Source organism: Drosophila bipectinata, chromosome 3R (genome assembly GCF_030179905.1).
Source record: "Drosophila bipectinata strain 14024-0381.07 chromosome 3R, DbipHiC1v2, whole genome shotgun sequence".
NCBI classification, from domain to species: Eukaryota; Metazoa; Arthropoda; class Insecta; order Diptera; family Drosophilidae; genus Drosophila; species Drosophila bipectinata.
Window position 1 is genome coordinate 23861631 of NC_091739.1, and position 20086 is coordinate 23881716.

At 41.8% G+C, this 20086-nt stretch overlaps 2 protein-coding genes, 2 non-coding genes and 1 pseudogene across 5 annotated transcripts; 2 read left to right on the forward strand and 3 right to left on the reverse strand.

The window, feature by feature from the left end:
• The window catches only part of LOC108126468 (uncharacterized), an 89225-nt pseudogene extending 82984 nt beyond the window's left edge, over positions 1–6241 (reverse strand).
• An 89-nt stretch (positions 6242–6330) lies between these two features.
• Positions 6331–6402, reverse strand: TRNAT-UGU (transfer RNA threonine (anticodon UGU)). Its single transcript has one exon. It is a non-coding gene; the product is annotated as a tRNA-Thr (tRNA).
• Positions 6403–7251: 849 nt separating this feature from the next.
• On the forward strand, positions 7252–14777 carry LOC108126497 (uncharacterized). 2 transcript variants are annotated; one of them, XR_011443305.1, is made up of 3 exons: positions 7252–8719; positions 12866–13208; positions 14623–14776. XR_011443305.1 is itself a non-coding variant. In XM_043211700.2 (2 exons), exons 1-2 carry the CDS (start codon positions 7335–7337, stop codon positions 14627–14629), a joined length of 1392 nt encoding a protein of 463 aa, XP_043067635.2. In that variant the 5' UTR covers positions 7253–7334; the 3' UTR covers positions 14630–14777. The 2 variants fall into 2 exon arrangements, 1 of the variants encoding a protein (XP_043067635.2); XM_043211700.2 differs by lacking the exon at positions 12866–13208 and having other exon boundaries at positions 7253–8719; positions 14623–14777.
• Positions 10525–10596, forward strand: TRNAT-UGU (transfer RNA threonine (anticodon UGU)). Its single transcript has one exon. It is a non-coding gene; the product is annotated as a tRNA-Thr (tRNA).
• Positions 14778–17985: 3208 nt separating the features above from the next.
• Positions 17986–19927, reverse strand: LOC108126502 (uncharacterized). Its single transcript, XM_017243108.3, has 3 exons — positions 19672–19927; positions 19110–19624; positions 17986–19050 (listed from the first exon to the last, which is right to left on the reverse strand). The coding sequence occupies exons 1-3, from the start codon at positions 19813–19815 to the stop codon at positions 18093–18095; spliced, it is 1617 nt and encodes a 538-aa protein (XP_017098597.2). The 5' UTR covers positions 19816–19927; the 3' UTR covers positions 17986–18092.
• Between the last annotated feature and the right edge of the window lie 159 nt (positions 19928–20086).

Here is a 20086-nt window from a genome sequence, read left to right on the forward strand (position 1 = left end):
ATATTTATTTTTCTTATAACCAAATCTTTAAGAAAGCACGGCAGCATCACTAACTCCTATTTAAGCCAGAAACCAAGTCCCGCTTAGGGTCTGCTCTGTTAGCTGGAAATGGGATTCTGGGATTGCGCGACGTGAAAATGACCCTGGCCAGTGCCTGGATGTGCGGTGTCAATGCTTATCAAAAAGCCAGACTGCTCCGCCGCAACCGCAACCATTAATAAAACCTAATAACAACATAAATGCCAATATCTTTTTAACAAATTTGCCTGACTGCTCACAGCAGATTTCGATAAGTGAACTAAATAACCAGATTAAAGCCGATCGTAATAAATGTAATTTGAATTTCCCCCACTTGGCCGATGTGGGCCGAGGTGTTGCATGTTGCACGGCCGGGCACTGTTGTGGTGCATTACTTAATTGCACGGGCGAGGATATCACCAGGCAATCGATCGTCACGGATTATCAACGTGCAATAGAGCCCAGTTTAAATTATGCGTTCGAAAGGGTTCGCAGCACCGCCGACAGGTGTTGATTGCCCCACCTGAGAGTGCCTCCTTTGCATGTTGCCGCTGGAAAATGCCATCAGGTTGATATCCGAGAAGATGATGATGCTGGGCCGCGCCGTGATGATGGTCAGGCGAACGTGTTGCAAATTATGGCATTTGCTACGTGATGAAATTGGGAGGCTTAAGAATCGAACGGGAAGGGTAAAGGGTTCTGGGAGAGACCAGACTGCAGGTTGCACCGGTGCACTGAACTACAGAGTAGTTTTGAGACTCCACTTAAAGCTAGGCATTTATTACTTCATTTAGTTGTGGGCCACCAGATTCCGGGTTCAATTAATGTCTACTTTGTTTGGCTAACAAATTGAACAAACTTTGCAATTGCGGCCGCAACATGACTTTATTTTATTTGCTCTTGTTGCTGTTGCGGCGTTGCAGCTTGTCGTTGATTATTGCCTCTTGCTGCCGCCGAAGACAATCAGTCGGGCTGGAGTGCAATTTGCCGGGAGAAAAAAATAAATTTGAGTTCAGTTGCCGGGTCAAGCAACTGCCGGCTACTGAATTTAACCGAAAAAAAGCCCGAGCCCCCAAAACAAAATCTTTTTTTTTGTTTTATTTTTTGGATCAGTATCTGCATCTGAAGTTAGAGCAACAAACAGAAATTGTTTTGATAACAATCTCGGTCCCAGAAAATGCTCTAAAGCCAAACAATAACGTGCCAAAAGTTTGCTACTGAATTTTAAATATTAATATCGCGGTATCGAGCTTAGCGACAGGGCCCCGCCCCGCCCTTGCCAGCATTACTTTGGGATTTACTTTAGATTTTTGGTTTTGGGGGCGCGCACGTTTTGGTTGTAGCGGAAAAGTTGTACTTTGAACATGAAAAATATGTTGTTTAGATTTTATTTCGCAGATAGACGACAAGTAGACTTAATTATCATTTTTCGCGAATACATAAATACATTAGCTCGGGATCGAGCTTATTGAGGGCGGCCCGATGTCGCCGCTGTTGTTTCTTCTGCTCATTTTGGCCAACTTTCGCCAGTGGGAAATGCTGCCAGCTATGCAGCTATGTTGGGCCTTAACCGAAACAGAAACTCTGGCCGAAAAAGAAGCACAATCATTTCCCAGCAAATCTATGCGCATCTCTATGCAAATGTGCGCTGTATCCGAGCCGAATTAAGAATAGGGGAATACTTAGTACGTAGTACGTAGCCAGGCCAATGCCGAGGCAAACATATTTTCCATGTCGATGCCATCGATTGCGTTATGCAAAATATATGCAAATGCCATAAATACGGCAGCGTCACTGCGGCAGTGGCAGTGGCAGCATCTTCTCCTCTTTTCCAGTTTTCCTCTTAAATTTCTGCTTTCAGCTTTCTGCTTTTCCAGTGAAACATCTTTGAAGAGTCGCGACTTGCGGCTCGCGATTTGAGAGATTTGTGAAATTTATCGGGCCAGTTGGGTGGATGAGTGGGTGCGATGAATGGTGGATGGTGGATGCCATGGATTGGCATGGAGGGGTATTGGGCTCAAGGTGTCGAGGTGCTTAGGTGGGTGTCTGTTTGTGCGGCTTCATTCCCGGAACGGTAGTTAGACTCTGCCTGGAATATTCGACGACTTTGACAACATTTGAATATCGTTTGGTATCGGGCTGCCTAAATTGAGTTTCGAAATTCTGCAAAATCACGAAGTTGAACCCATCTGTCAGTGAGTTGGTAATTGAGCGCGAGTCAAACGGTGAAAATTTTCGCATAATGAGCCTGGGGCTTGATACCAAAAATATGTGAAGGCTCAGTGCCCAAAATCAAACCATAAATCTTACGCAAATAGCACTCAAAAAGCAATAAGGCTATTTCAACGCCATTGTGTGCTAAGTAGATTTCGAAAAGGCGATACAAATTCAGAGACAAACACAAGGTACAGGACAATGCGTTTGTTTTCTACCCAGCTCCAGGCCTGCTTCCGAAAAATGCCTCCTATGTCGGTTGCAGTTGCAGTGGCAGTTGCTAGCCAGCAATACGCAATTTCCATGACAATAACCTACCGGACTCTGGCTAATCTATGAGCCAAGATCACAGCCTGTAAGATGCTGCAAGATGTTCCGTTTTGTCCAGTTTTTGCTGAATCAATTTGTTAAAGAAACAATGGCCGTCGCAGGACAAAGGACTTTGAGGGGCGTGCGACATTAGTAGACACTTTTGCAGACCATGAGGGTGGCTTCAGATTTCTCTGCCGCCAACTGAGCGGATAATGCGATTTTCCGGACTGGTCAAGACGTAATTTGTGGGTTTTTTAGCCTAAATTCTAGAGGTCCAACACAGCTGCCCATGAAGGGCCAGAAAATCGTTTTCAAATAAATATTTAAATCGTTAAACATTTCCATTTTTCGGTGTAGTTTCAAAATTCTTGCGCCGAACAGATCCTCCTGCCACCACACTGTCAACTGCCAGCGGGTGGCTTATCGCCTTTCGTTTATCGCTTATCGCCATAATTCCTACTCAACACTTTGGAAAGTTCAAGGAATTTAAAGGATGAGGAAGCACTTTTTGTGTCACACATGCAACATGCAACGTCATCGTTGTTGTCGCTGTCGATGTGGTTGCCGTTGTCGCGAGCCATTCCAGATGCATCTGAGCATCTCGGCATCGGCAGCTGACCCAACATGCAAAAGGTATATGCGATAATCACGTCTCGGCCAGCCGGCAACTGTGCCACAAACTTATCTCGACGGCAGCATCAATAAGTGGTACCTACCGATGACCAATATGCTAAGGTAGACCGCAAGACGACAGCTCCCGAAAAGCGGGAAGGTTGCCCTTGCCTCACATTCTGGGATTTGGTTAGGAAAGCATCTTGTATCTATCCCACAGCAATTCAACTTTGAACATTTGCAAGTGCCACCATCAATTAAAACTAATAGAACAATTAATGAACACAAACCGCAAAATGCAACCACAAAGCGAGAACTTAGAAGGAGACAACAAAAAGATGTCGAAGTTTATTGTAACACGATCTCCAGAAAACGAATATTAAATGTTCTTCTTTACGTTGAGAACTTAAATAATACTTCGAATATTTTCTACCTACTACTAACCACTTTTGAAAATGTTTCTCTTTACCTTAAATAAAGTTTTATTTCTTTATAAATTATAATCGCTGATTAATGAAGCCCCTTCCGGAAAGGGTATTAGAGGCGCATGCGGAACTGGCTTTTAAAGAAACTAAATAAAAGAGTTTTGTTCGACCGTCTTCATTATCAGCATAATCTTCATGATCATGATTGTCTTTGGCAATTAAGCCAGATGAATAAATAAATGAATGAATGGGCCAGCGGGCGGGTGAATAATATGAGTGAATGGGTGAGTGCATAAGTTGCCAGCTTATAATTTCTCGACTCTAATTCCCAAGAAATTAGAAAAGGGTGCGGGTGGTGCAAATGCAGCACCGCTCGCTGCAGATCGCACAAGTAAGATTGAACTGGGGGGCGTGGCCGGTGGAGGACACGCCCACTGCCGTGGCAGCCAAAGTGCACAAACAGTTAAATGCGATCTTCTGCTCCGCGTAATTGCAGTCAAAGAAACATGCAATTTATCTCAGCTGAAAACAATTGAATCTATGAATTATGAAATATTTTAACTGAAGCAAAATGCCACAGACTTGGAGGGCTTCCCGGCTGCTGCCAGAGTCCACATCCCTCTAATTAACTAAGTGCCACGCACCTTGAAGCCTCAGCTGAAGGGCTGGGAGCAAAAACCCATTTTTAGCATCATGCATTTTTAATTCCCCTAATAGCTTTTGTCTCTAGCTATACCCAGCCAGACATTGATGGACCAGCAGCCAGCCAGCGAGTAAAATTAAAACACCAAAACGCAGAAACACCAAAAATCCTGTCCTCTGCCTCAGCTGCTGGCCAGATGCAGATTAATTCCCAGCCCAGCCCGGCCCGGCACAAAGTGGCCCAAAAAAGTTGTCCTTACCTGGTCGCATCTGTGGGTGAACTGCGTCAACTAAGCGCAATGTGTCCTCCATCAAAATTAATTACCAAAGGAGCGAGGCAGTCGAGCAGTAAGGCCAATTGTCAGTTGCGGCGAGCTCAAAAGTTAAAAGGGGGCGCCGGCGACTTAGCCACCCCCTTTGTCACCCGCCGCCTCCCTCTGGGGCTCATCAGTCAACACTTGCTTAGTAGTCTAAAATGATAAATTGCCATCTCTTCCCCCGACACGGCACAAATTTTAAAGAAAAAGTTCAATTTTGGATGACTCAACAGAAAATGTTGCAGCATACTTTGGGGCGCCAATTTCATAACGATTTACTTCGATTCTCGAAACATAATTGGATAGCCTGTAAGATTTTTTAAAGGTTACGCTCAAGCCACCTAACATTATGAATATTCTAAGCTTTTATTTAATAACAATATATAATTTTTGAGGCCAAATTAATTAACCAGACATTCTGAACTCCTCTGTTGATTTTTAATTAAGAACTTGAATGAAAACCAAAATTAAAGTGATTTATGCCAACGACAAATGCGTGAAGAAAATATTTCGTGCTTTAATTATAAACAAATAAGAAAGCAATGGAGTCGCAGCTAGCATAAACAAATAATTAAGGGGAGGGTAAGGTCAAATCATGCGAAAAAAGCCATGTTTTTGTGATTTTTTTCCTGACGACACAGTTAAAATTTATTTATTCAATCAACGGTATATTAAAGTATGACATTAGAAGAATGTTTAATAAAATTTTTACAAAAAAATATTTAAAAATATGGCAATGGTAGCAGTTGTCCGGACGTGTCGCCAAAAAAAGTTGAATTGCGGTGCCCCTCATAACTCGGTGCTGGATCATTTGTAATCAAAAAATGAAAATTCATTCGTTAGATAATAGTTCGCCCCAGGTAACGCTGTAAAAGTTTTTTGAAAATTGCAATTTTTTAATTTTTTCGAAGACTTTGAAGTGAAAAACTCAATTTTTTGGGAAAAAATCGGTTAATTTGTCATTGCAAAATCAAAACTATGAACAAAAAAAAAAAAAACTCGACAGCGTTACCTCGTAAAATATGTACAGAAATAGTGTTTAAAATTTCAAAAGGATCGGTGCAGTAGTTTTGAAGTTATGAGGGGCACCGACTTTGAAAACGTGAGTTGTGGGAATAACGCTTTAAAGTTTTAAACAAAACAAAATCCAGTGTAAAACGTTTGCAAGCAACTTCGTCAATAACTAATAACTTCGTCAATTTTGCTTTAATTGACTTGAAATTTTGACACAATATTCTTCAGATATTATGCATTCAATTTAAAAAATAAAAAAAAAATGGAAAAAAAAAAAATTTAATACCTTACCCTCCCCTTAAAAGCAACCAGCAATGTGAGGGTCGAGTTTTTATTCAAAAACATTTGTGTAAATATTTACCATGACTCAACGATGTCAACTAATAGTCTAAGCTGGCGTATCCTTCACAGAGTCCTTGCACGCATCGCACCACTCTTGTTAACAATGTTTGCTTGAACCACGAAGAGCTTTTTGTTGGTGGTGCCAAGGAGTCAGCCCTGCTGATGTCCTGTCAAAGATAATGTCACACATGATTGCTCCTGAGTGGCTTTACGTCGCTGCTGTGTGAGTTTCTAATTAAAAATGTAAAACATTTGGCTTTGTCAACGGGTCGGTACAAAATTGAACAAACATTCCTGGGTGACATTTTCTTTTTAGCTTTGTGGCTTTCAGAGCCACCCAGGTCATGTGAAAAGGCAGACTGATTTGATTTGAAAAAGGCAACTAGATATTTTAATATGTGGAAAATCAAAATAGTCAATAAAAAGAAACATTTTGCCTCCTGTGAGGATTGAACTCACGACCCCTGGTTTACAAGACCAGTGCTCTACCACTGAGCTAAAGAGGCCTTTATGAACGTCAGCATTTTTTTACAAAACTTTAACTAGAAGAATAACTATTGCAAGTATGTCTTTTCATACTGTTGGCACTTATCAGTTCACCTATGATGATAAAAATGATTTTTTATCTAGTGTTTCTTTTATAGTTGAAGCAGTTATGTAATTGCACTTTAATATTGCTAGGAATATTTACATTTTTTCTACCCTACCCTATCTAGGAGAGGTAAAGTGTCTAGGAAAACCAAAACTGGATTTTGGCGGACTTAATCCTTCCAGACGAATGCGTTGAAATTATTTATTATGACGCAAAACTTTTTTCCAGCCGCAGCCCATCGCGTTATCTCCTGTCCTAAAGAGCCAAAGGGTCTCGACTGCCGCCAAAAACAACATACCCCAAAAATTCAAAGCCACCCATGCACCGGAAAATGGAAAAACAAAAGCAAAAATTAAGCCCTAGGTAAAGCGCTTTAAAAGGTGTGTTGTGGCACCAGCAGGAGCAGGCAGGCTATTTCAAAGGACCCAAATTTGTTCATGTGGCACAATCGAATAAAATGATTACCCAGGGCTTAATCGAAAAAGGTCAACTGAGACAGCTTACTTCAAATTTAAATGAAATGGAAAAAATTTACATTTTTGAATTTCTGTAGCTCTGTAGCATTGTATAATTTTTTTCACAAGAATGTCTTGAATCAATATATTTAAATATAAAAATATCAACATATTTTGTCACTGTCGATATTGAGCCAACATTTTTATACTATTTATCGATATACAAAAGTTATAATCGATGAAGTGAGTGAACTTCATCGATATCATGATATTTAACATCCCTAAAGTTGTTCTTAGCTTTTCCTGTCAAAGAAAAATCTTGTCAACTGCAAGTAGTCTTGTGAATTTGTGAAAACTTCTCAGCTTTTATAAACTAGTTATATTTTTAATCATGCCGCTGGATCAAGTCTTTATTGGACTTTCGCGCAACCGCAGTTGGATCAATGTGGCTCTAATGCGCTCGGTAAATCTTTACCAGCCGAACACTTTGCCACCTGAACACCAGCCGAACAACGCCAATCTTACTGAGATGATTGAGGTATGCTCCAACGGATTTAGCTGGAAGGAAAAAAATCTGGAGTACCGCGTTGAACTCGAAAGGTTCTTCGAAATTTCCACCAAGGGTGACGAGGGAGAACACATTTTTGGAATGGCCGAAATGCAGGACAACAATGTGATCTTCGGCGTGGGACTGCATCGTCTCAACCCCCGAATGATGGCCACCGACATCGAAATGGCGGATATTCGTATTTTTATTAAAGCCTCCAAAAGGTATTCGCTCCACTGCAGCAACTGTGCCAACGAGGTAATTACGGCGAGGGAGTTCGCCCAAGTCAAGCCCGTGCCGGTGACCACGATGAAGCCCCAGAACTACTTCTGCGGACGAGGCAAGATTCCTATATATCCCATGGAAGATCATTTGTTCTTTGGACTAAATTACCTGGTAGTGCATCCTAAGGTGGTCGGACCTGGCGTCACCTATACGCGCGGTCAACGACGTCTGCAGTGCTCTCGTTGCCTCCAGGGCTTGGGCGAAGCTCTGGGCCTCAACGTGGCCGTGCATCTTTATGCGGATGCGCTTCGTGTGCTGCCACGGGTTGAGGAAAATCCGGCTGTCCAGTTTCTGGATATATTTGGCCACGTGACCGTCACCCAGATGATGCTTCGGCTGATGCACGATGCTGAACCAATTAGTCCTGAAAAAGCACGGATCTTTTTAACGGCTGTACGTCCTGATGGACAGTTGCATTACTTGCAGCTCTTGGTGTACACACGAAAAATTCAACTACTGCGTTCCTCGCTGGCCCCCAAACATCAGAGTCACCCTAGACGCGGGGCTGCCGCCGAAGCAGAATCCAGCAGCGAGAGTGACTTTGAGGCAGTAAGTTCGGACAGCAGCAATACCACTTTTACTCCCGAGGAGGAGATTGTCCGTCCGGCTGTATTTAGGAAGCCAATAAGGGAGCGTCCCCTTAAGGTGGTAAAATATGTGGAGGTTAGTGGATACCGCGCCTACCGTATTAAGTATGTGTTCTCCGGCAGCGACCACGAGCTCTCCAACAACCATGAGGTCATCGAACAGTGGCGCGAAGAAGGATGCCGCTTGCTGCGCGTGTCTTATTACATGATGGCCGATATTATGACAGAACTGAATGCAAATGAGCATGTGGTGGCTGCCCTGGAGAAATCACCGACACCAGTCCAGACCGACCAGCCCCGTGTCAGCTATATAATATATGAGACTGACGAGGAATTCTACGATAGGCGAAATAAGAGGTAACGTATTAATTTCTTTTAAAATTGAATCAAATCTGTAAACTTTTCCAACTTTAACGGTTTTAATTGCTTTTTGTCTTACTTAACTTCATAAAACCTTTCCCAAATCTACATTAACCCTTTTCCACCGAGGGCATGTAATGTCCGTATTCCTTTTCCAAGACTGCAAGGGCTCCTACAGTTAAATTGAAGGCATATTTTTCTAATTGTCTTATTGTTGGTAATTAGTGCAGGTTTAATTGCGGAAACCCTTATAATTTGTGAAGCCAACCGATGCGGTTTATGGCTTATCCCTCTGGAGAAAGGAAGGGAACTGACCACATAATTAATCGTTGGCTGGTTAACGAAAAACAATTTGTCCAAATAACAATTAAGGGCAACCCAAGAGCAAACAAGTAAAGCACCCTCAGGACAGGACACTTGAACGCCCCCAAACAGCGGGAGGACGATTCGAATCAGGATTCAGTCGGTGGAATCAGTAAAATCGTTAACAGCATTTGACAGTTGACAGTTGGCTAATGAAAGTCCAGGGGAGTGAAAGTGTCCGTGGCTATGAAGCAAGTTGATTAATGACAGTTCTGATTTAAAGTTTTTCACCGCACTTTAAATTTCTCTTTAATTCCGTTGAGATTGGACCTTTGTGGCAGTACCCGAAATCCATTCATTATATATGCATTGCCTCTCCATTATCCTTCCTGCATGCACTTTGTTTGCATTGTCCAGCGCGGATTTCAGCTGTTTTTCTTTTCGGCTGGAACAACAATGAGTTTCAATTTGAGATATGAAAGATGAGTCCCCCAGCAGGTGGATAGGACAATGGCTAATGGTCCGGCCGCTATTGTTGGCCGGACTTGGTTGGGAAATGGGGGAAAAGTCGCGGTAATAGAAACTTTCCAGAATTAAAAAGTGCATTGGGGTTATCGCTGCATTCGTTTAAGGGCGAAATTCCTGACAATTGCCAATAATTAACATAATGAAACGATAAATTGTGAAAGTCCAATGACACTAGACAGTGTGTAGTAGCTATGGGGGAGAAAGCATGCGAAATTAATATTAACGCCATGGCTCATAGTGAAAGTGAGTATCCCCTTGGAAAGCCATTCCATATGGCCCGCTATGGGCGCTCTTTCACTTGCTCCTCTGGTTAATTACCAAGATGTATGCGTGTCGTGCACCACAGACCAATTAACCCCCATTATGGTCAGCTGAGGGACAGCTTTCCACACTCGTCCTGGGTCAAGTTCTGGTCCAAACAGCGAGGGCAAGCAATTAAGATTTCCAAGAGCCACCAGCACACACACATCCGTGCACGAGGCGCAAAACAAACTCATTCCGGTGAAGCCAAATTGCTTTATGATGTTGCAGATTATGATAATGAATGATGCCATCTGGACTTGCACTTGGTACATTGACCAGGGCTATGTTGACACTTTAAGTGATTTAATGTTATTGTTTTCGCACCCCCTCGGCTTTCGTTTTGCCTCTCCCTTAAGCTAAAGTCCTCTCTACGATTGGAAGGCTCCAGTGTAAATAAATTAAATGGAACTTGGACCATGAAAATTATTTTTATTCTGTATCCAAACCATGACCTTTCGGTTTTTCTAATATTTCCTTTATGGCAATTCAATCACAATTAAAACTGTTTCAATTAGTAGAATGTAAAAGTCCTGTAAAGCTTAAAGGCACTTGTAGTATTATTACCTGATAAGATATTATATTTTATCTTTTAACTTAAAAGATGCCTCATTCGACGATATCGACTTCTGATAGAATATCTTGGGAAAAATAGTTCCACTTTCAAGATAGCCTCTTTAGCTCAGTGGCAGAGCATTGGTCTTGTAAACCAGGGGTCGTGAGTTCAATCCTCACAGGAGGCAGGTCAAAAGGCTTATATTTTTAAATATTTTAGAAAGCTATTAAATTTTCTATTAAAATCTTTATACCCTTGCAGAGGGTATTATAATTTTGGTCAAAAGTGTGCAACGCAGTGAAGGAGACATCTCCGACCCTATAAAGTATATATATTCTTGATCAGGATCACCTCCTGAGTTGATATGAGCATGTCCGTCTGTCCGTCTGTCTGTCCGTCTGTCTGTTTCTACGCGAACTAGTCTCTCAGTTTTAAAGCTATCGTCTTGAAACTTTGCACACACCCTTCTTTCCTTTGCACGCAGTATATAAGTCGGAACGGCCCGGATCGGCCGACTATATCCTATAGGTGCCATATAACTGATTGATCGGAAATGGTATAACTTTGGTGTTTTTGGAGTTAGAAGTTTGGGACTTTTTTTTAGATTTTATATTATAATAAATTGGGTTATATATTCCTATTCCCATAAGGATCGGCCAACTATATCCGATGTTTGCGATATATATCCGGTTTTAACTGCAAGGGTATATCAACTTCGGCTCCGCCCGAAGTTAGCTTTCCTTTCTTGTTTTCTCTAAATTCTCTTCCACACCAAAATACATGAAAATGTATATATCTTGATATATATTTTTGTCTGTCTATTGACACAATTGCTAACAAATAAATTTCCAACACCAGGCTACCATGAATCCTGATTGCATATCTCTGTTTCCCATCCCAATACCCTTCGCTTTTCACCGATTCTCCCATCTCCCAAAAATTGGGAGTGTGAACTGCCATTGAAATGTTTTTGATTGGAAAAAATTTAATTTCCTATACGTTTCACACTGCTTATCGCGGTTGCATTGTGCTCCAAATACGGCGAAAAAATCGGTTTTATTTTTTGCACAGCTCCCTGTCACAAGTATTTTAAATTTAAATCAAGTTTTGGCCCAGCGGATATCTCAATTTTTTTTATTTTTTTTTTTTGCTATTCTACTCCAACCTCGTGTGTTGTGCTCAAAAACCTCAAACCACAATTAATTAAACCAAACGCTCTTGAGAGCCGCAACAATTGCGAAAAATCATTGACAGTTTATTTTTTTTTCTAGTCGTTTCAACAAAAAGTTTCACATTGCCAGTGTAAAAGCTTCAATTACAACTTTTCGATTTGTTGTGCGAAATTGAGGATTCCCACTGCCAATAGACGGCAGTCTAACAAAACGAAGAGCAAAACACGTTCATTAAACGCTCTTCTTATGGCCAAACCAACCCATATTTTTGTCACTTTTTTTCTGGCTCGCATCCAAACACACATTCGTCCGCCGGAGTTGCTTTGTTCCGGGAACAATGGCGGAACCGCAGAGAGCCGGCGCAGTAGAGTGAAATTCATTTTTTCCATTAAATCGAGCCGTTGATTGTGCATGAAGTGAGGAGGCGCAAATGTCAGGGCTTCGGTTAGATGGGGCGCTTCGATACCCCGATAGGTTGCCAAAGTCCTGCAGTTGCGGGTCTCAGAGGGCCTCGAAGGGGAAGTAGCGCCACCAACCAGAGTCAGAGTGAGCTGGGTGCCTTTGGGACCATTGATCTGCCACTGGAACTGGTTAAAGTAAAGTGGAATTTTAAATTCCCTAAAAAATGAGTGAATAGTAGCAGTTCAAATTATATAACTTTTTAAATAATGGATTTAGACTATTCATATCTTTCGTATCTCTTAATTTATAGAAATATATAAAAGATATTCTGATAGTATTATCTCATTAGGGTATTATCCATTCGATTTTGTTTTAAGTTCTTATTCATTCGAGGAAACTTTTTTCTCATGAAATTCGATACACTCGCAAATGGCTTTTTGACAAACAATGACATGGACCAACTCACCTACGATTGCAGAGACATTTTCTTTGGGTTTTCTTTTTTTAACTTTGTCTCAACTCGCTTTTGTACTGACTCGCATTTGCAAATGAATTGCTTATTGACAGTTTGATGGAATGATTCCCTGGCTGCCGATTTGCAGGACTTTTGTTATTCTTTAATTAAACGCAACAGAGAAAATGCACAACAGCAAAGGATTAATTCTGTGATGAATAAAGCTATTCGCATTTTTTGTTAATAAATTTCTGTAGCAATCTTTTGGGTGCTACGTATATTCAGGTTTTTCAATAATCATTAAAAGAAACTGGATCTTACAAGAACAACTAGAAAATCTATCCAGCTTGTTCCTTTAAAATTGGTCTCTAATTTACATATGTCGAGTTTTTGCCAGAAAGTCACATCCGTATGATTGCTTTTTGCAGGACACTCCAAAACGAAATCGACAATCGTCCGGATCATGGCGTTCACATTAATTGAAGTCGCCTGCAGCAATTAACAACTTACCAGAGCGACTCATGTATGCAAAATCCATTAAATCACTTAAAAAAAGAGGAGAAGAGCACATTTGAAACCACTTCAGAGCAAATGACACATAATACGACTACAAAACAGTTGCGCCAGATCTCCGCAGGAGTAGGGGAATTCGCAGGACACACACACACCCACTTGGCAGCTGGGACCGCCCTTTCCGATGTCGATGATAATGTAACAACACTCAACCTCTTGGCAAGCCCAGAGAAAAAAGAAACCAAAGGACATATAAAGGTAGGTGGGGGCGCTTTCCAAACACCAAAAGGGTTGGTCGTGACTTTAGGACAAGCCGAGGGGCAGATGAAATTGTCACTGCGGCAAATTTAATTACATCATCTGCATCTCTACCCCAGCATCCTGGTTCGGTGCTTTAAAGCTGCCCATAAATTCAGGTGACTCCCCAGGCCTTCCTCTATATCCCCTTCTATAAAATCTCCCCCATATGTGGATGTGCCACCTCATCAACTGTCAGAATTCAAATTCCAAAAAATGTCACAAAATTTGACATGTACGGAAAAGAACTCCCGATAATTTATATATGGATGCATGTTGAAATATGTCAAGCATGAACGACTGATAAGGTAAAAATATTTGGGGAAAGGACATCAGTTGTTAGCAAATCTAAAAAATAAGTCGGAAATTCGTGTGGCATACTTTTGGGATGATGAAAAGCACTCAACTATGCGTCCAACAAAACCCTTTCCGTTAAAATAAGAACCCATCATATTCAAATTGGGCACCTGCGTCCCTGCACCTGTGCCGGCTATTTTCAATTAGCCTAAAACCCGGTGTCTAAAAGCTGAAAAAAAGAATGAACTGTTTAATGCCTTTTATCCCACTCATAATTCGCATAATGACAGAACATCCAGCTTCCAAGCCGGCCCGGTAATTTGGCCGGCAAGCAAACAAGGGCCGCAGCTGACCACTCCCGGATGCACTTCAACTTTCCACCCTGTTGCGTACAATCAATGGCAGGACACGGGCACAAAAGTCCGGACGGATGGCTCTGACCGGCCCGTCCCCCAGCCCCACCAACCCGTGTCCGTGCCACGCGGACGACGTCGTCGCGTCCGGATTGTTGCAAAAGTGCGAAACCGCAAATGTTAAACGCAACACACAAGTCAATTCCGTTTGAAAACCCACCCAGAAGCCGAAAAACCACGGCGACAACCACAACCAGGCCACAAAGCTCTTCAATTTGCTTGCCATCTATTATGGCAGCTCATTGTGGGATTACCGCAAAGACCAACCTCACCATCCCATCGTGCCACCACCCGGCCCGGGCCCGACCCACCCACCATCCGAACGTGAGGCCGAACCACCAACGAGGAATTGCTAATAAAAAGGGTGGAAAATCCACTTTGCTATGGCATTTGATTTTGATTTTTTCCCCTCGTGGGACAGACGATTCCTGGTGGAATGAGCTCTGGCAGATAAAGTTGAATGGTATAGGGCCTGATGACTTTTGATGTCAACGGATAAGTACCAAAATCTATATACACTGAAAAGAACCCTATAAATCTTTACATATGGTCTATAAATTGATATTTCATTACGGCTTAGTTAGTTTTATATACATATGTATTTATGAATATTCTAAGCTAAAATGTAATACATTTTTAATAACAATTTAAATCTTTCTTTTCAGGAAATAACTAAATACCCATAACTGCATGATGAAACACCATGATTAAAAAAGCTCTTATAATCCGGAAACATACTGAAAAACCAACTTTCTCAAATTTACAAAAAATCAAAGCTTATAGAATTCTATTATAACTTTTAACAAATAAAACGCCATTAAAAAAACTATAATTACTCCAATTATTTTCTCAGACAAAGAAAAATCAATAAACGAGGTATGTATTTTCAATTGACCAATAAAACCAAAAAAGCTAATCCATCTGCTCAACATAAACCGATGACGAGGAAGCATTTGAGGGATAGTTAGGCAGCAAGGATACGAGAACAAAGGGCACGGCCTCCAGCTGAGTAACTTTTGTGCAGGTCTTACAGGATTACACTCGATTACAGGATACATTACAAGTTCGACGGGTGGCCCACCCGCCGGGAATGATCAATCAAGCCGGAGAACGACGACGAAAATTTCATGCCATTCCGGCTGACTGAGCTCGGTCAGTTTCTGTCGTTCCATTATAATCGTTGATACCCCATGTTAATTATGAAATTGCGCTTCGCCTTGGACTCCGGGTAGCTGGGCAAACAAATCATTCAGCAGCCAGGAATATCAAAAGAATGTTTTGCATTCGGACTCGACCGGAGCTTAATGAAAACCGGAAATCCACTTGCTTCCCATCACCGTCTGGGTCCTTCTCCTTGGCCCGAAAAGTTATTGCGTGCTATTACAACTGTACGGACCGGTCTGTCTGGAGATCTGTTTGCTTTAGTACTTGTCTGCCGTTCATTTTTTGTGCTCCTTTTTAGGCGATTAATTAATGCAATTAATCTGCTGGCTGAATTTCCCGACTCGGATCAGAGCGCTGTTGATTCCTTTGGCTGCGTTGATGGAGTTGTTGGGGGCGCACTTGTATTCCCAGTTCGGGGAATGAGTGTAAATAAATGGTTAAGATTAAGTTGAGATTATTACTAATAAAGGAATTCATTAAGCCTATAAGCGTAGCCAGACACATGAGAAGAGCAGGGACTAAGAAAGGGACTTTATAAACCATTTTTATATTAATTTAGATAATTTTTAAATATGGTATATTTATAATTCCTTTTTTTTCTTCCATTAGTTGAATTTATAACTCAACAAGCTTTTATTTAATATTTAATGAAACTCATTAACAACGTGAATTAATAGTTTCAATGCCCTCTGACTAGGTTTTTTCATAAGCCCCAACCGAAAATTGAAATGATATAACTGAATTCATGACACTTGGCGATTGGAACTCAAACAAATTACCATATTAATTGCCACTAATTAAAAATTCATTAAAACACTGCACTGCGACCGTGGGCCAGGACCGGAGTACCGAACACTGAAAAAGAGCAAAAGCCAGGCCAGACCGGAGCAGAATCCAGCAATTTATTATGCTTTGTCATCTCGGTCGACAGGAGAGCCTGTGTGCGCCGAACGATAATAATAAACATTTCATTTTCATAATTTCTACTCTTTTATCGCTGGCGGAATCAATGAGTTCGAGTTCATAATGGCCAATCCCCCCCAATCCACTCACTCTCGGCCACTATCTCTGTGTACTTTCAATTAGAAGCCAACTCCAGGCCATAACGCCATAACTTACCAACTAAAATATGCAAAAACAATGTTCCCGTACTGAAAGTTTCAATCGCATCGATTTGTGTTCGGGCGGATGTGCACTGTTCTGGCCATGTTGGGGGTGTAATTATGAGCTCAACGCGTCCAACCCCTACAGTTTCCAGCTCCCTTCCATGACCCACCGTCACCTGTAACATCTGTGCACCCTGCGCCGGTGGATCGGTGTCTATTCAGGCCATAAATTCCGGCTGTGTGGCACATTAATTAATTTGGTTTTGTGCTCCATTTCAAAAAGGATTATTTACCGGTTTCCTGGGCATATGTGAATTTATCTATATGGTGCATTGATGTGAGCTTTTTAAAGTTAGACTCCTTAGAAATTCGGAAAAATGTGGTTAAAAATCATACCTCTTTAGTTTGTTTTAAAATTATAGGCTATTCACATCTGAAGTCTTACTCACCCCAACCTCACCCCGATGGAGCCAAGAAAACACTTCGCCTCAGCTGTGCGACGAAAAGTTTGTGACATTATAAAATCTAATGAACAGAAATTAATTTACAATAACAATAACTAACACGAAGCAGCAGGAAAGAGTTGCCGATGCCACGGACTGACACCCAGGGGAACAGCTTTGGTTTACGATTGCAATACTCGCTACCACTTTACCCCACTTTCCACTCGCCAGCGCCCTTTGAAGGAGTTTCCGCTTACAATTTGCATAAAATTTGTTGCCAAAGTCCACGCAGCTGATGGCGTTAATAAGCGGGAGTCCGAATTTATGGGGGAAGGTGGGCCTTACCTGTTGCAGGGCCTTTCCAGCGGCTTCTGTGTAAATGGATCGCCCTGTGAAATCCGGTAATTGTGTGTAATTAAATCCAGTTCGGTAAAGCAAATGACAACACTTTGTGGTAAGACAGCTGGAGACGAAGTGGTGGGCGTTGGGGTTGTGGTTACTTTGAGGTTGCCAGGACTCGGGACACAACCCTTTACCCCCGTTTCGGTCGTGGCAGCGTCTTGTCTTAATTATGTAGCGTGAATAATTTCTGGTCTCTGTGAGGATACAATTCACAAATCATTGATATTATGTAAAGTTCTGCCCAAGGCTTTGAGGGTCTTATGGCATTAATTAGTGAATATTTGTTTGTGTATCTGCAGTTAAAATGTTTCAAATTTAATTACTAAAGCAACCCCAAGAAATATTTATGTGCAGTGGCTTAAAGGTCTTCCTAATCATACTTCTAGGTTAGCAATTTTCTCTTCCATTTTTATGAACCACAAAATAAATAGTATTGCCAAAAACTGAGATTCTCTTCAGTTAGTTTGGCGCCAGTTGGCTGATTCCATTACCAGTGGCAACAATAGTGACTGCAACCACATAACTGCAAAAAGTTTCTACCTATGTCGTGTAACCATTTTAGATTTCTTGTTTTTGGCTTCTGGGCTCGAACTCTTTTATTTGCATTTGTGGCCTGTCTTTATGTTGTTTGTTTGTGTGTCGGATTGTTGGTTTCGTTCACTGGATGTGTCTGACAACAATTTGCGGTGCCAGCAGAAACGATTTTGGAGTGCTAGCAGAAAATGGTCGAAAATGTGCACTACAATAGCGCCCAGACTACCAGAGTCTGTAAACTGACTCTGTTTTGTTATTGGCCTGGTGGAAATGTTGTTGCTGATTGTTGGCTGATTGAAACCACCAAAGCAATGCAGCAGTTGCAACCAACTCTTTAGTTTGCGTGGGTGATCCCGGTAAGCTAGTAGAGCTGATTGCGTACAAGTCGAGTGCCGCAAAATTTGCATTTAATTTGATTGAGCTTGCTCCAAAATGTTTACATCTAGAAAAGTGCTAATGAGTTAACAAAAAATAGGTGAGAACGCCTCAAGCTACTTTAATTTGGTTTAAAAAGTATTCTTTGTTGGCTTTTCGATTGGTCTTCCCGTTGGTACTACGCTTTAAGTCCGCCACAATAATAACTCCCGCGTTCAGATGCTTGTACTCGGAATCCGTCCGGCTTTTCACATAATCCACTACATCCTGAGCACAGAGCCGGCTTCCTTTCGTCTTAACCACTGTGGCGGCTGCCTCGTCTCCATTGATCTCGTCGTTTATGCCAAAAACACACACCTCCGCCACCTGCGGCATCTCGGCGATGATGCTCTCGATTTCATTGGGATAGTACATACAGGTCTGGTACTTTAACATGTCGTCCATGCGATCCAGAATGTATAGGAAACCGTCCTTGTCCACATACCCTAAATCTGAGCTATGATACCATCCCTCGGAATCCCGGATTTTATGGGTTAATTCAGGGCTGCCGTAATATCCCGACCAGTGTTCGTTATTCCTGATCAAAACCTCTCCCGCCTGATCGGGACCTAGATTTTCCTTCTGCTTGTTGATTATCCTGAGTTCGTTGCCATCCGCCAGGCGGCCCACTGAATTGGGCTTTTTGTCAAAGTGAAAGTTTACTGCGCCTATCCTGCCAAGCTCCATTAATCCATAGTTCAAATGAAGGCAGTCCATGCTTAGACGATTTCGCATGCGTTTTTGGATCTCCAGGGACAGTCGAGTACCTCCGTACAGAAGAACCTTCAAACTGGACAGGTCAGCGGTGCCAAAAGTAGCACAGTTAGTCAACTGGGCTAAGGTGGAAGTGACACAGATGAACCACGTTATCTTGTAATTTTCTATGAGTTTCAGCACAAAGTTGGGATCAAAGGCGTTATCATCTATAATGCGTGTGGTGCTGAAAACGGCAGAAGTGATTATGGTCATAATACCACTTATCCATTCCAAATTGCTGCTGGTATATTGCACATCAGCTGATGTCAGACGACTGTAATAGATTAGGAAATGTTAGTTAAAAATTAAAAACTGCAACTATTTTCCACTCACGACTGATTGATGGACGACATTTGTTTCCTGTGAGATACAGTCACCGGCTTTGGAGTTCCGGTTGTCCCCGACGAGCAAACAATGGCCAGGGTCTGATCGTTGCCCTGCTCCAGGTTAACCGGAAGGAAATTGTCCTCGACTGCTGTTTTCAAAACCTCCTCGATCGGAATGGAATCGGGATGGTGTTTGCGCATGGTTACTATCTTTACATCCAACTGTGACGTGGCAGTTCGGATCTTTTCGAATTCATCCCCATCACAGAAGATTACTTTTGGCTTGGTGATACTGTATAGTTTTTCGATTGTACTTCGATCGGTTGTGAGGCTTAAAGCATGATAAGCTGTTCCATTGAAGAAGCAAGCATAAGCCACTGCGGAAATATGAGTGGTATTCCTGGCAATAATGCCAACCACATCGGATTGTCCAAGGCCCAGAGATCGCAAGTAACAAGCTACGCGAATCGAGTTCTTGAGGACCTCCTCGAAAGTCAAAACAGTATTTTCCGTGGCTGAAATCTAAAATATTGAATAAACTATAGCCATTCCAATCCAGCAACAGTTACCTGGGCAATGAGTTGTGGATGCCGTCGCATCTCATGGAAGATAATTTGGCCAATAGACAGCCGAGGATCAAAATAGCTTTTCATTTGGTCACCCCTCCATATTTTAGTATTCGGATCATAATAGTTGGCTGGTGTAAAATCCATTATGAGCCAAAATTTCGTCTTTCTTCAACCGTCTTCGAAGTAAAAGTGGTACCATGTGGGAGCTAAACACTCTCTTATAACCAAATGCATAAGATTAGATTATTATAATGATGTAAATTTTAAGATCCCTTTTTAGTGAAGGCCTATCTCAGGCAGTAAAAAGTGTACACATATTTGATAGAAGAATTATTTTTATAAGCGTTTTACTCCCCAATGACAAAGAATACTTGGCTCTTGCAACAACGATTACCTTATCTTTTGGCCACGCGCG